This window comes from Buteo buteo, chromosome 27 (assembly GCF_964188355.1).
Source record: "Buteo buteo chromosome 27, bButBut1.hap1.1, whole genome shotgun sequence".
NCBI lineage: Eukaryota > Metazoa > Chordata > Aves > Accipitriformes > Accipitridae > Buteo > Buteo buteo.
The window spans coordinates 226,655-240,027 of NC_134197.1; the positions used below are offsets into that span (position 1 = coordinate 226,655).

General features: G+C 46.8%; 1 protein-coding gene across 9 annotated transcripts in view; it reads right to left on the reverse strand.

The window, feature by feature from the left end:
- IL21R (interleukin 21 receptor) overlaps window positions 1-13,373 on the reverse strand; it is a 29,377-nt gene that overhangs the window by 6,967 nt on the left and 9,037 nt on the right. For 5 of the 9 annotated variants that reach the window (XM_075058327.1, XM_075058326.1, XM_075058328.1 and 2 more), the window contains 5 exons: window positions 6,684-6,758; window positions 3,372-3,477; window positions 2,529-2,725; window positions 1,030-1,181; window positions 435-615 (listed from right to left, as the gene is read on the reverse strand). In XM_075058327.1, the coding sequence (XP_074914428.1) occupies window positions 435-615; window positions 1,030-1,181; window positions 2,529-2,725; window positions 3,372-3,477; window positions 6,684-6,758 (711 nt within the window). Of the gene's footprint in view, window positions 1-434; window positions 616-1,029; window positions 1,182-2,528; window positions 2,726-3,371; window positions 3,478-6,683; window positions 6,759-11,897; window positions 12,025-13,373 lie in introns of all 9 variants that reach the window. The other 4 variants (XM_075058331.1, XM_075058330.1, XM_075058329.1 and 1 more) reach the window with 2 other exon arrangements.

Consider the following 13,373-nt stretch of genomic DNA (forward strand, 5'->3'; position numbering starts at 1 on the left):
ACATGGAACAGCCCTGAGAGCAGGATCCATTCTCCTCTCAGCTGAAGGCAATACTAAGCCCCAGTAGTGGAGGCATCTCTACTAGATCTCCCCCACTTCCGCAAGCTGCAAGCAGGACCCTGGACATTTGACACTGGAAAAGAAGCTAGAGGCTGCACTCCTGCTGTGGCACCCAAACCTACAGCCAGCCCCAACAAACCCTTTCTCCATGGGCCATGCTGTAAGGTGAGCTTTGCACAACCATGAGAAGGTCAATACAGACAGCACATATCAGCCCAGGCCTGGGGTTCATGTACTCAGTAAGCAAGCCAAACATGCCTGTCTTTACTAGACTATTTAGAATTTGATCCAATTAATTAGATTTGATTAGAATTCTGGAAGCATTCTCTGACACTGGAGCAACTGGAAGGGCAAGGAGAGCTGGTAGTGTGTACCAGCAGGGCTGGTTTTCACCATCAGCGGAGGACTCCATTCACTCCAAAATCCATGGTAGCCAGTGTCTTCTCGAGGTCTGGCTCTCACTTGGAACTCATACTCAGTGTTCATCTGGAGTTCCCGTGGTGGGATCACCAGTGTCCGTTTATCTTCATGGACGACATCTTTAGTCTTCTGAGTCTGTGAACAATTAAACACCAAACACTCAGGCCTAGACAGAACTGCTCCCACCTTACCCTCACTGCTGCACAGTGAGGAGCCCTGCAAAGTAAATCTCCTCTGCTTTCATGTTGTTTCCATAAGGCCATGCTCTGACTGGCCAGTAGATGCATGGGGCCCTGGGGGATCCTTCCATGCAGGACAGCATGAGAAGCAAATGAACTATCAGCCTTCCCCACAGGTCTAGTACTTCTCAAACAGCTTCTGCTTCTCAATTCTTTTTTCAGTTCTGCCTCTTTTCAGTCCAGACAAGCAAAGACACACTTTTTCTAAACCATGAAAACCCTCCTTCCACACCATCACTCCTGTTCTGGTCATGCTGGCCTCCTCTTTGCCGGTACATGCTAGTTGATGGTAAACTGACATCTGACTTACCTCCCAAGTGTCGGTCCTTCTCTTATAACGCAGTTGATATTCCAACTCCTCGTTCAAAAAGTAAAAGGGAGAGTTCTGGTAGATGGTTTCCCAGGAAATATTGTAACCCTCTGAGAACACAGCAGTCAGATTGAACGGAGGCTGTGGTTTGACTGGAAGACAGGATGGTGTTACCCTTCATAACATTACTGCAGACAAGAGGTGGCCCAGCATGGTATAAGTAATGCAGAGTGAGTAGGGAGCAAAACTGCCCCGGTAGGGGTGAGCCCTCCTACACAGGACGTAATCAACAACATTCCTGCCTCTCAGGCTGAGCAGTCCTGAGCCACACACAGAACCTCATGCCTCAGCACCACAGTGAAGTCAGGCCCACTCTTCTGTGAATATGCCTTCTGTCTTTCTCTGAACATCCTCATCACCTAAGGAGCAGGAGATAGCACAAGGGGCTAAGACCTCCTGGGAGAGGTAAAGAATAGAGCACCTTGTTCTTCTCATGACATCAGAGGACTCTGTGTAGTCACGGTCACTTGCACAGTTAGGGAAATCCCCCTCAGTGTGACAGAGACATCATGAAAAGCTGAGGCTAGTGGACACTGCATAAACCCAGTGCAAATCCCTGTGTCATAAGTGCCTAAAAAGCAAGCTTTTGCACCCCCTGCAGGGTGTTTTCTTATATTGAAAAGCAGTAATGCACAGACTGCAGCACTAGTCTGCAGGGTCTGTCACTGAGCTATGATCCTCTGTATGGAGACATCTAGGAGACATGAAAAGCACCAGCATCTATAGTCTGTCAGTGGCGGCAAGGGGCTTTCTTGAAACGTTATGGCATTTGTCAAAACGATGACACTTCTTATGTAAAGTTTATTTTCATATGCCTGCATGGTACCTGTCTGCCTAGCTAACTGCCCCTTTTCCTCACAGTTTGCTGTACAACTCAGAACACACCAGCATTACACCAAGTCAACTATATGATTGCACCCAGTCTTCCTGTCATGCAGAACAGATGGTTAGGAATTGCCCCAGAAAGGGGAAGTGCCACCTCCATTGTGCCTGGGACACCTTGTGCCACCTACAATAATGTCATGTTAGTTCAGGTGTCCACTGCAAGAACCTCCTGGGACTCCTGTGATGACATTTGTGGCATTTGCAATTAAAGCAATTCCTTCCACCCTTTAGATTCTAGCCAAAAGCAAACACTTGCATAGTCTAGGTATGAGGCTGGTCCAAGGTGGAAATTTATCACCTACTGCTTCACGGGTAAAAGGAATTTCCCCGCAAAAAGGCTGGGGCCAGGCCAGCTCTAAGCTCAGCCTCAAGCATAAGTGTTTCTGTAGTTTACAATAGCAACAATAAGAGCACAGTGCTTTGTGTCGACAAGTGCACACCAAACACAGCCCCCCACCACTGGCTGCCACGCTTACTACTCCTTGCCCAGACTATCCTAGCAGCTAGACATAAGGTCAGACAGCATTTATCAAATCCACCATTTTTGTACTTACTGTTCTGTCCCATATAAAAGCCTTTGGAAATCACATGCTGCCTATGAGCTATCTCTGTAACATCCACCTGGACTTTGAAATCTGCCAGGAGTTCAGTCATGTCCACGGTGCACATGTACTGTGTGTGGCTGGTATTTCTGGACAATTGCAGGAGACTGCAGGCAGCCACAGTATTTTCTGGATCTTCCTCAGAAACCCTAAAACCACCAAAACAAACAAGTCCACATCTACTACATGCTGTAGCTGGACTAATCTGTTGCTGAACCACCAGGCACAGACATTAATAAGAAAAAAAAGAGGCAACATGGTCAAATAAAAATTTAGCTTTGAACTTTGACAGATTCTCCCCCCCCCCCCATTCTATTTGCTCAGCTTAACATCTTTGAGAGAAGTAGGAAAGTGATGCTGAAGCGTTTGTGGAAAGGAAAGGTGCTCATCAGGGCTGTACAGCCCAGGATTGCACCCACTTCCTCACTGGGGCAGAACAGCAGCCATACGGGGCTTGGACAAGCTGCGTGAGCCCTGCCAGCACATGAGTGAAAGTCTATTGTTAACAGCAGCAAAGGGCAAGGTGTTCCCAGCGCAGGAGAGAAAACAATGCCAAGGAAGCCAGAGTCAGTGTAGCAGTCAGTGGCAAGCAGTGCAGTCACTGGACACAGGAACCAAGGATCCTTTACTAGGGGAGAAGCCAGCTGATAACTGGAGTGCGAAGTACCAAGTAAAAAACAGCACAGCAGCAAGAACAAGAATTCTGCCTAACAAAGAGGACAGAAGGACACTGATGTGTTATGGCCATGTTAAAAGTTCCTGCTGCTGCATTTTGTTCATCCTACTGAGACATACCATGTTGCAGTGAGGTTATATGAACTGGCATCCCACTCATTTCTCAGGATACAGGACAGGGTCTGTACATAGTCCACAAAACAAGTGAGGTTTTCACAACGCGTAGCTGTAGGTTTGGAAAGAGAAAACACAATATCAACTTCATGATGAAGCAAGCGGGATCTTATATCAACACACAGTCCTCAGGGCTCCCACTAAATCTGAAGGGAACAGACCACTCTGTGCCAGCCCCCTGCAAAGTCTCCAGTCTTGGAACATAAGGTGCGTTCTATCTCTACAGGGAGGCAAGTCATTGACAGCAAGATAAGCGTCAAACAAAAACCTATTAAAAAAATGCTGTGGCAGCAAATGGCATGCCAAAATACCAGGAAATGCCCAAATTGTGACTGAGTTTTCAAACTTATCTCTGTCCCCTCTTACACAGTCACTACAGCAGAGTCACATGTTATTTCTGCAAGAGTCTTCGCTTATGTAGCACATAAAAAGAGGCATGATTACCCAATCAGAAACAGCAGCATATTCAAACATTTTAATGATACCACTTCCTAAATTGAATGCTGTTCTTTGCTAGTCATTTTCTTTATGACATCCACGCAGTACTTTGCACATGTAAAAATAAAAAGTGGTATTTTAGTAATTCTCTCTCTACCATTCACTCTGCATACTATTTTCTACAGCTTGATATCTGCAGCATCAATACTTTTCATATCCTGCTCCAGAGGCTCAGAATACACTTTCATGGAATTTTGGCAAAAAAAATATTGCAGGTTTGTAGTTACTATAATTTCCATAAATCATTCTCATACTAAAGTGACAGGCACAATTTATTAATTACTTAAACTGAAACAGACTTCTAAAGAGAACTTGAGAGGCAATTGTAGACTTTATGCTGGTCATTAAGAAAATTAGCTAATTTGAAAGTGGTGACAAGGCAGCATTTATGCTCTTCTAATTGTTCTGCAGGAGCTCTGCTCACGTATTAGGATCTGATATGCGCTGTACAAAAGCACTGTTGTTCTGTGCATAACACACTTAAGTTATCTCCCTGGATTTCAAGGCAGGGAAGATGGCAGTACAGTGAGAAATGTCTGCATTTGTGAGTCCTCTTCTGACAGCATCTTGGGCTGACAAGAGCCACTGCTACTACCTAGGAGTAACTGAGTGAGGAAAGGCCTGTAGGAGATGCAGCATGCCATGCTGGTGCAAACCATGCCTACTGTAGCAACTATTCATCTCTTGCATGGACAACATCACCCCTTTTTGATGGGAATAAAATTGTCATCATCTAGGGGAAGATCTCAAGGATGTTACATCCATTTAAATCAAGCATGGGTCCTCCCCTACCAGCAGGGCTGCCCCCAGCCTGATGGGAACATGTTACTTCACAGCCATCAGGCACCCAAATCCTCTGATGCTAACCGTTTTGCAAGCTCACCTCCCTTTTATCATTCTGCTGCTTGCCTGGTTAGAGAAGCTGCACTCCCTGCTTCCTACCTTCCCTTTGTTGAACATGCTTTGCGTTCAGAAGAGTTGTTTGCCTAAGATGAAAGCAGACATACTTGATACGCTCAACAACCACAAAGCTTGATTTTACAGTTGAAGAGAATGCTGTAGAGAACAATCAAAATGGAATGCAGCCAAAGTGTGTATTGATGAACCAGAAACATCTGCTCCACCCTCCAGATCAAATTACAGCCCTCACAAGCAAGTTGTCTCTGCATTTACAGTCACAATGCACAGCAGGCATGTCCAGTGAAGGCTGCAGCCTAATTCTAGGCCAGAGTAAGTTCAACTTTTCCCACTGACTTCACTCATCGCAAAAGTTTCTTCCTAGTCCTGTTGCATCAGAACACACACTGCTCTCCCTACATGAACTCTGGGCAGCACTCCGATTTATGTCCAAGACCCAGTGCTGCAGCCCCCCCCCCTTCCCCCAAGAGTCAGGATGGCAACAGAAGAAATTTGGGGATGCTTGCAACAGACCAGTCCCAAGCGTGTACATATGCTTTATTAAACTGTGATTCAAATTATGTGGTTGTCACTTTGTTTCATTTTGACTTTTTCATTTCACACTGACTTCAGAATTTTGTTCTAAAATTTTCATTAAGTTTCAACTTTTCATTTTGAGCTCTCAATAGGCTCTTCTAGAGGGCCCTGGTACAAACACTGTTTGTTCCAGAGTCCTGAACAAGATACTTTTTCTCCCTTAGCCTAACTTTACTCTCCTACAGGGTTATAAACCCCTTGCTTTCCTTTAGGTAGGGCAGCAAGTATTAATAAGCATTGCTAACTAGCATTCTCCTGTGCTACTATGTTAATCAATCAAATGGACTACTATTCCTAGGTAGTTGGTGAGCTGCAAGTGTATCTTTGGGCAAGAACGTGTTAACAAAAAATTAAAAGGACAGTTTTTTTCTGGGAAGGGAATAATTAAGTGTCCTAAACCCAGTTAGATCTAGGATGAATTGTTCATCCTTGGCAGCTTCAGAAACAAAAATCAAATACTTTTAACAGTAAGATCTAGTTTGGTCCAAACTGAAATTAGTACAAGGTAATTCCCTGTCTTGTGTTACACAAAATTCAGATCAGACATCACAATGGTCCTGTATGGCAGGAAGATATAACTCTGAATTTATCTTTTCTGCTAATTTAGGTTTGGAGCAGGTCCAATGCTCTGCCTAGAAGCAGCATCTAAAATGCTAAACTTGCACCTGTTCCCTGCAGACACTGTTGTCGCTGTCTTTTTCTGTCTAGCTGACCTGTTCAGAAAGTCAGCTCTGAGTCAGCTGAAGCTTGCATGGTGGGTAGGAACCAGCAAGAAAGGGGGACTGACTGTCTGCACAGTGCCATCCTGAGCAAAGGGGCTTAGACCAGGAGAGGTTCACTCCAGCGTCCCTGGCTGGCCTGCCAACAGTGACCATAAGCCCTGGGGATATCCTAGTCTTGGCCACCAGAACCTTTCCTCTGGTAAAGTTTGTTTTTTGGGGGGTGGGGGGTGGGAAATCCTACTCTAACATCAACAGGAGATATTTCAATGCAAGGCAGGCTCTACCTCTGCACTCTCCCCACTGGGGCTGCTTCCTGGAGTGGTATGCAGTCTGGCTGAGCTCTGCACCTTCTTGTGTCTGTCCTCCACTGCCCATGGAGCCTCTTCTATAACTCATCCCAGGGAACCGTCTCCCCAGTACCCTATCTTGTGCTTGCTGTCCCATGGCAACCTTGTGCCATGCACATCTCCGCAGAGCCTGCATCAATGGCCACCAAGATAAATCCTGTGGGTGTACAGCCCAAAAGAGATATCTGGGAACTTACTGTACTGGAATAAAAGGAAGAAGGAAATACTCTGGAGCCACAGTTTGTTCCTCATGTTGGTTCTGACTGGATGTCCTGGGCAGGGGAAAAAAAAACAAAACAAAACAAAACACAAACAAACCCAAACATTAAGAAAAAAATAAACAATTGAAAATTCAGCTCAGTCATCTACTCATATGTTGAGGGTTGAGGTGGAATTAATCTTGCTTTCATTTAAACATCTAAAAGTAAAGTGCCTAATTTAGGCAAGTCATCTCAGCTCTCCTGTGTGTACCTACTCCATGGGCTAAGGGGAAGGATGACTAACAGCCCTGCCAGCTGGCCATAAACCAGGTCAGTGAAATCTCTGCTCCTTGCCAGCAGCATGTGCACAGAGAAAGCAAAGTGACTGCAGCCTCAGTCCATCCATGCAACAGGAAGACACTTGGGGTAAGTGCTAACCCATTTTTTTATTCATCAGTTTCCTGCAACTAGAAATGGCTTGCAACTAGGAGAAGTAACATCGTTGTGGCTTAGACATCTGTACAGTGAGTTAGTCAAATAGAGTCTGAATGTCACTGTGGGTCTGCATGAGCAAGGCTTGTGAGAACTCATTGATTTGGCCTACCCATGGTTAAGTAAGTATGGAATATAGTTAAGGGACTCCAGGAAGGCAGACCAGACAAAAAAATAACAGCCTCCCACATGGCACAGAAGAGAATGATGTACAGCAGTCACTTCTGGGGAAGGCTGTACTGATGCAGCTTGGTGAAGAGAACCTACGGGAAAGCCTTCAGAGAAGAGGACAGCAGGATGTTTACAACAATATGAGGAAACAGCATGACATACAAATGACTGTTCAGCCCACAGCCCCTGCTCCAAGACCAGGACCTCAAGGCACATAACACATTAAGTCTGTGCTTTCACAGTATTTGACAGTTATAGAAACACACAGATGTGCACAGAAAGACTTAAAATGAGCTCCCTGCAGAGTATTGGCTGTTGATACCTATTGGTACAAATTTCAGCACTGTTTTCTCAAGCTATTCTGAAATGGCCTAGGCTGCCTGGGGACAAGGCTTTGGAGAAACAACCTGTATTATTTTTGGGACATACTTGTGTTGGCAGTAAGTTGCAAGGAGGCACAGAGAGCAGGGGAGGCCCATATACCACACTACAGAGCAGCAGCATTGTCAGTGACTGGACACAGAGGAGTGTCTCTGTAGAGACCCAGAACTCTGCAACCCCCCCTGCACTAGGTTGCAGAGACACCTGTGAAAGCGATATGGGTGAAGACTGGGCAACAAGCTGCAGCCACCCAAAGATACCCAGAGCTCCTGGGAGGGCCTGGTGCAGGTCATAGAATCATTTGGGTTGGAAGGGACCTTTAAAGGTCTCCTAGTCCAACCCCCTCCTGCAATGAGCAGGAATATCTTCAACTAGATCAGGTTGCTCAGAGCCCCATCCAGCCTCCACGGATGGGGCATCTACCACATTTCTGGGCAACCTGTGCCAGTGTCTCGCCACCCTCACAGTAAAGAATTTCTTCCTTATACCTAGTCTGAGTCTACCCTCTTCTAGTTTAAAACCATTACCTCTTGTCCTATTGCTACAGGCCCTACTAAAAACTTTGTCCTCATCTTTCTTATGAGCCCCCTTTAAGTACTGAAAGGCCACAATAAGGTCTCCCTGGAGCCTTCTCTTCTCCAGGCTGAACAACCCCAACTCTCAGCCTTTCTTCATAGCAGAGGTGTTCCAGCCCTCTGATCATCTTTGTGGCCTCCTCTGGACCCTTTCCAACGGGTCCATGTCTTTCCTGTGCTGAGGACCCCAGAGCTGGATGCAGTACTGCAGGTGGGGTCTCACCAGAACGCAGCAGAGGGGCAGAATCCCCTCCCTCAACCTGCTGGCCACGCTGCTTTTGATGCAGCCCAGGATATGGTTGGCTTTCTGGGCTGCGAGTACACATTGCCAGCTCACATCCAGCTTTTCATCCACCAGTACCCCCAAGTCCTTCTTGGCAGGGCTGCTCTTAATCCCTTCATCCTCCAGTCTATAGAGATACTGGGGGTTGCCCTGACCCAGGGGCAGAACCCAGGTCCTGGGGTGCCTGTGCCTCCCCCACCACCAGCAGCAAACAGTCAGTCAGCAGAAAGAATGCCAGTGAGGCCTCTCCCACTTGGGGAACGTTTGTGGTATTTAAAAATTTCCCAGGTTTACTCAAACAATGAAAGCAAAATAAATTTAGCAGCCACCAAAAAGCCCCTGCAGCCCCACATGAGCTCAGAGACTTGCTCTCAAGGCACCACAGTGTGCAGATGAGATCAGCAAGGTTCACTCAGGAGGTGCCACAAACACTTCATGGCTGCAGCACCTCAGCCCTGTGGTGAGAGCAGCCATGTTGCTGCTGCCCCTCCTTTCCTGCCAAACGTATCCTGCAGATGAAGCACATGTACCAGCTCATTAAGGAGCCCCAGGCTTACTACTTACCCTGCTAGTATCCCTTGCCTGCTGCGAGTGGCAGGAAGAAACTCTTTCCCCACACTCCAGCCCTTCTTTCTGCATCATACATTTCCTTGAGGAAACATCTTTTCTTGACCCCTCTAGTCCCAGTTCTCCAAGTTTTCTCTGTATAGTAACTATTGTCATCACCACTACTTCTGGCGGTGCAGTCCCTGACTACTAAGACACAGTCCACTGTCTAACCCCACCTTGTGGTCCCACTCATCCTTCCACTGCTCTGCTCCAAATTCTCCTTCCTTTGAGGAAGGCACCCTGTTATCCTGCCATCTGAAGCCTGCTCACCTGACTTCACGCTAAGACTGGCTGCACCATGAAGACAGATGCCATCAAGATGGGCAGTCTCCTGATGCAGCATCTGCTCGTGACTTCCTAGCAGAGGCACCTGTCCCTTGCAGCCAAATGAACTGGCCACTAGCCCTAGAGACGTGATACATGTGATGGTCCACTGCCTTTTTAAATTGTCCTTCTCCCTGCGAAATACCTAGAACCTATTGTTGCTGGGCTCAGAACACTCAGGGGTCCCCCAGCTTAGCATGCCAACAACCTGTCCAAACAGGCCTGTTCCTACTCCGAGAGAGCACACAGTCCCCAGGGTCGCTGCTGTTCTTCCTCAGGCCTTCATGCCCTCTCACTGACTGTAACCCCGCACACACTCTGAACTGCAGGACAGACTAGTGCCATCTAGTACTGTGCCCGGCTGCAGAAGCCCATCTCAGCATCACTTTGCTTTGTGACTGTCACACTCCACAGTCTTGGCCACCCTGTAAGGCCAAGAAAGGCAACTTGCTGCCTCTTCTTCAGCAGAGGGAGGAAGGGTTGGGCCCTCAGAGAGCTCTGCAGACCCACTGCTTGTTTCAGAATCCAACTGGCAGTGCCCCCAGTGTTTTATGTTCATGATATTTCTGTAGCTCCCTCATTTTACCCCCATTCCTGCCTAAATGGACAGAGCAATGCAGGGGAAGTCTTTGCTGCTTTTAGCTACTGGACTGTGGTTTCTTTACAGTGCCTTCCCTATTTTCCTTTCTCTGCTCAGAGAATAGTACCATCAATCCAATGGGACAGGAAGGACTGAAAAGGAAAAAGTCAAAGCAACAAGCCCAAGCAGCTCATCAGGAAGACGTCTTATGGAGGTATCAGAGGCTCCCATCACACACTGGAGAGAGGTTAACATACAAGGTTGTAATCTAGAAGGAAACTTGTGAATAAAAGCACAGTAGCAAAAATAAGAGAGAAAAGCAGTAGGATCTGCTAACACAGGTGAAGCAATGAGACAATACTTCCTCACTTGGGACTCCACTGCCCCATCTCTTACCCTTGCCAGTGCCCACAGATTAGTCCAATGCTTATCTCCTTCACTTCTTACACAGTTCTCCTACCTCAGTGTCATGGGGATGGACTGCTACCTTTGAGAGCGTCAGTGCTCTGTGTGTCTGACCTCCTGGCTGTGCTTCAGGTTGTTATGACAAGACATGGATGTGTGTGCAGAAGCGCTAGGAAAGATGCAGCTCTACAGCAGTGTCTCTGTGGTCTTTGATGGCTGGAAGACCTCGTGGCTTCACAGAGATGTACAGCAGCCCCTGTTCTGAAGCTTCCTCCAGTCAGGCGCTCTGCAAGCTTCAATCCCAGTCTATGATTAAGATCCCCACCTTTCCTACATCCCTCCATTTATTACACCCTTCCCATTTGCTTCCATCTGTCAGCACCCTGCTTATGTGATTGTTCACTTGGAGGGAAGAATGGCAGCAGGCAATGAGCAGAGGCAGGAACTTATTCCCTGTCTGGCAGTAGAAAAGTCATAGAATGGTTTGGGTTGGAAGTGACCTTAAAGACCATCTAGTTCCAACCCCCCTGCCATGGACAGGGACACCTTCCACTAGACCAGGTTGCTCAAAGCCCCATCCAACCAGGCCTGGAGTCCTTTCTACCACCTCATTTCAATTTCTTTGTCTGTGAAATGGGGACTCTGAGACAGCTTCATGCATCCTTGAAACACAGTTACTTAATTCTTAAAAAATGTCAAGCATTGTACAGCTGCTAATCACCATTGCTGCAAACTCTGTAGTATCCTAGGGAACAGTATGCAAGAGCGCAGTAATAAAGCTGATTAGCCATTCATATAGGTGTGCACATGTAAATGATGCTACCAGGTTTTAATATACAGAGAATAGGAAATAGGACCAACACAGACACAGCCATTTACAAAGATTATTTTTGTTAATGATCTGGAAATATGGTGCTATATGCTGCCAAAGATGGATGCAGTCTAAGCTCACAATTTGTAGTGTCTCCAGGAAATACATGCACTTACAAAACTTCCACAAAAAAAACCAAACCAAACCAAAACAAATGACTAATTAAAGAACTCAGTTTAATAAAAAAAAAATAATCTGGTATTTCCAAGCATGAGAAAATAAATGTCATAGCTACACCCAAGCTAAAAAGAGTGGAAGTCTCTCAGTCCACCAGTTATATGCAAACACAAGCTTTCTTCTTGAAAAAAAAAAATCATTATCAATGTACACTGCCATCTAATAACAAAGCTAAAGCAACAGGGAGACAGAATGATTCTCTAGCTGTCTGGTAGAGGCCAACAGCAATGACAGCAGGGGCGCAAGGGCCACGTCAGCTATAAGAAAGATTTACAGTGAAGTTGCAGATATCAAGCAGTAACAAACTAGCAGCAGGGAAAATTAGTGGAAACAGAGATATTACCTTGCCCCGTTCTTTCAGTTGTCCATTTCAGCCCTCCAACACTTCCATGGCCGGCCTGGCTAAATCATTACTGTGACTGCAGACACTGCATGCACAGGAGCTGGAAAGCAGGTGGATCTTGTAGGCACTGTGTAAGAGTAAAGCCCACTTGTGCACAACCAAGGGCTGTAGTGTATTGGAATACACAGTGATAAATGGTGGTTGACGTCACCACTGTATCAGTATTACTGTGCTGATAGAAGGATGTGGTGAGCAGAGGAGGCAATGAATTCGGGTCCAAACACCCACGCAACATTTATTACTGTACTGCTCTGCTCTCTTACATGAGAAAAAGGTGGGAGAGCAGATAAAAACTCAAGAGCCTCAGATCTAAAGGTCATAGTGGGGCTGGTGGAGTTAGAGCCTTGCAGTGGGGACACATCAATGTCAAGGCATTAAATGGTTAAGCCTAACTATATAGTACAGTGTGTACCACATCAGAGACAGCCAAGTACCACTGCACTCTGCTTCCACCTGTCCCCAAAACAGTCCCTGGGACCAGGGCAACAGCACCAATCCTCAGACCACAGGCAGGGAGGTGGTCTGGCTCCTGCACAAGTGGAGGGGGTCACCCCTACCCTGATCTCATGCCTGCAGCTTGTGTCTGGGCTGGGGATCTGCAGATTGAAAGGCTGACACTGAGCGAGGGTAGGTCAACTCACCTCCACATACCTTAAAAGGGGCTGCAAGGAGCCCAATTCATGCTCCTTGCATCCTTGGGCAAGAGGGAAAGGAGCAGCACGACGAAGGGGACTTGGCACACAGAGCGTAGCTTGGCAGTAGGAGGGTAAAGAACAAGGAGGTGGAATAACCCAAGCAGACTGCAGCAGTGAAGCAGGCACAAAGCAGCTGGGTGCAGGGTAGGCAGCCTCTACCTTCAGCCCCAAGACCTGGTGAGCTGAAGAGCCCACTGCCCCTACTGCACCCACTGCACAGCAAGAAGAGAAGCAAAGACTTGGCACAGCACAGCACAACCCAGCCAGCCTGCCTAGGGCAGCAGATGCACAGCCAGTAGGGGCCAGCTCTTACCCAGACCTCAGGGCTCTTCAGAGAGCTCTAAGGGAAATTACAGATATGCGAGAGCCATAGCTGGTCAGTATAAGTACAATACATTTTTACAGTAGCTAAAGAACAAAGTAAATCTCATCCCTCATCTAGGCAAGGATGCAGCAATTGCAGGCCACAGAGGGCATAAGATTGTCAGAAGATGCTCAAGGCAGTAGGTACCAGCTCCATATTCAGTAGCATCTCTCTCTCATGTACCGATAAGACGTTTGAAAAATAATCAGGAGCTTACTGCTTCCAGCATACGTAACATCTGTTTGAAAAGTAGAAGTCCAGACTTAAAAGACTGCTGATCCCAGTCTGGAGTGATGAATACACAGCCACGAGGAAACTGCTAATAACAGTGCAAAAAAGAGCAGCTCTGGTTTCTCT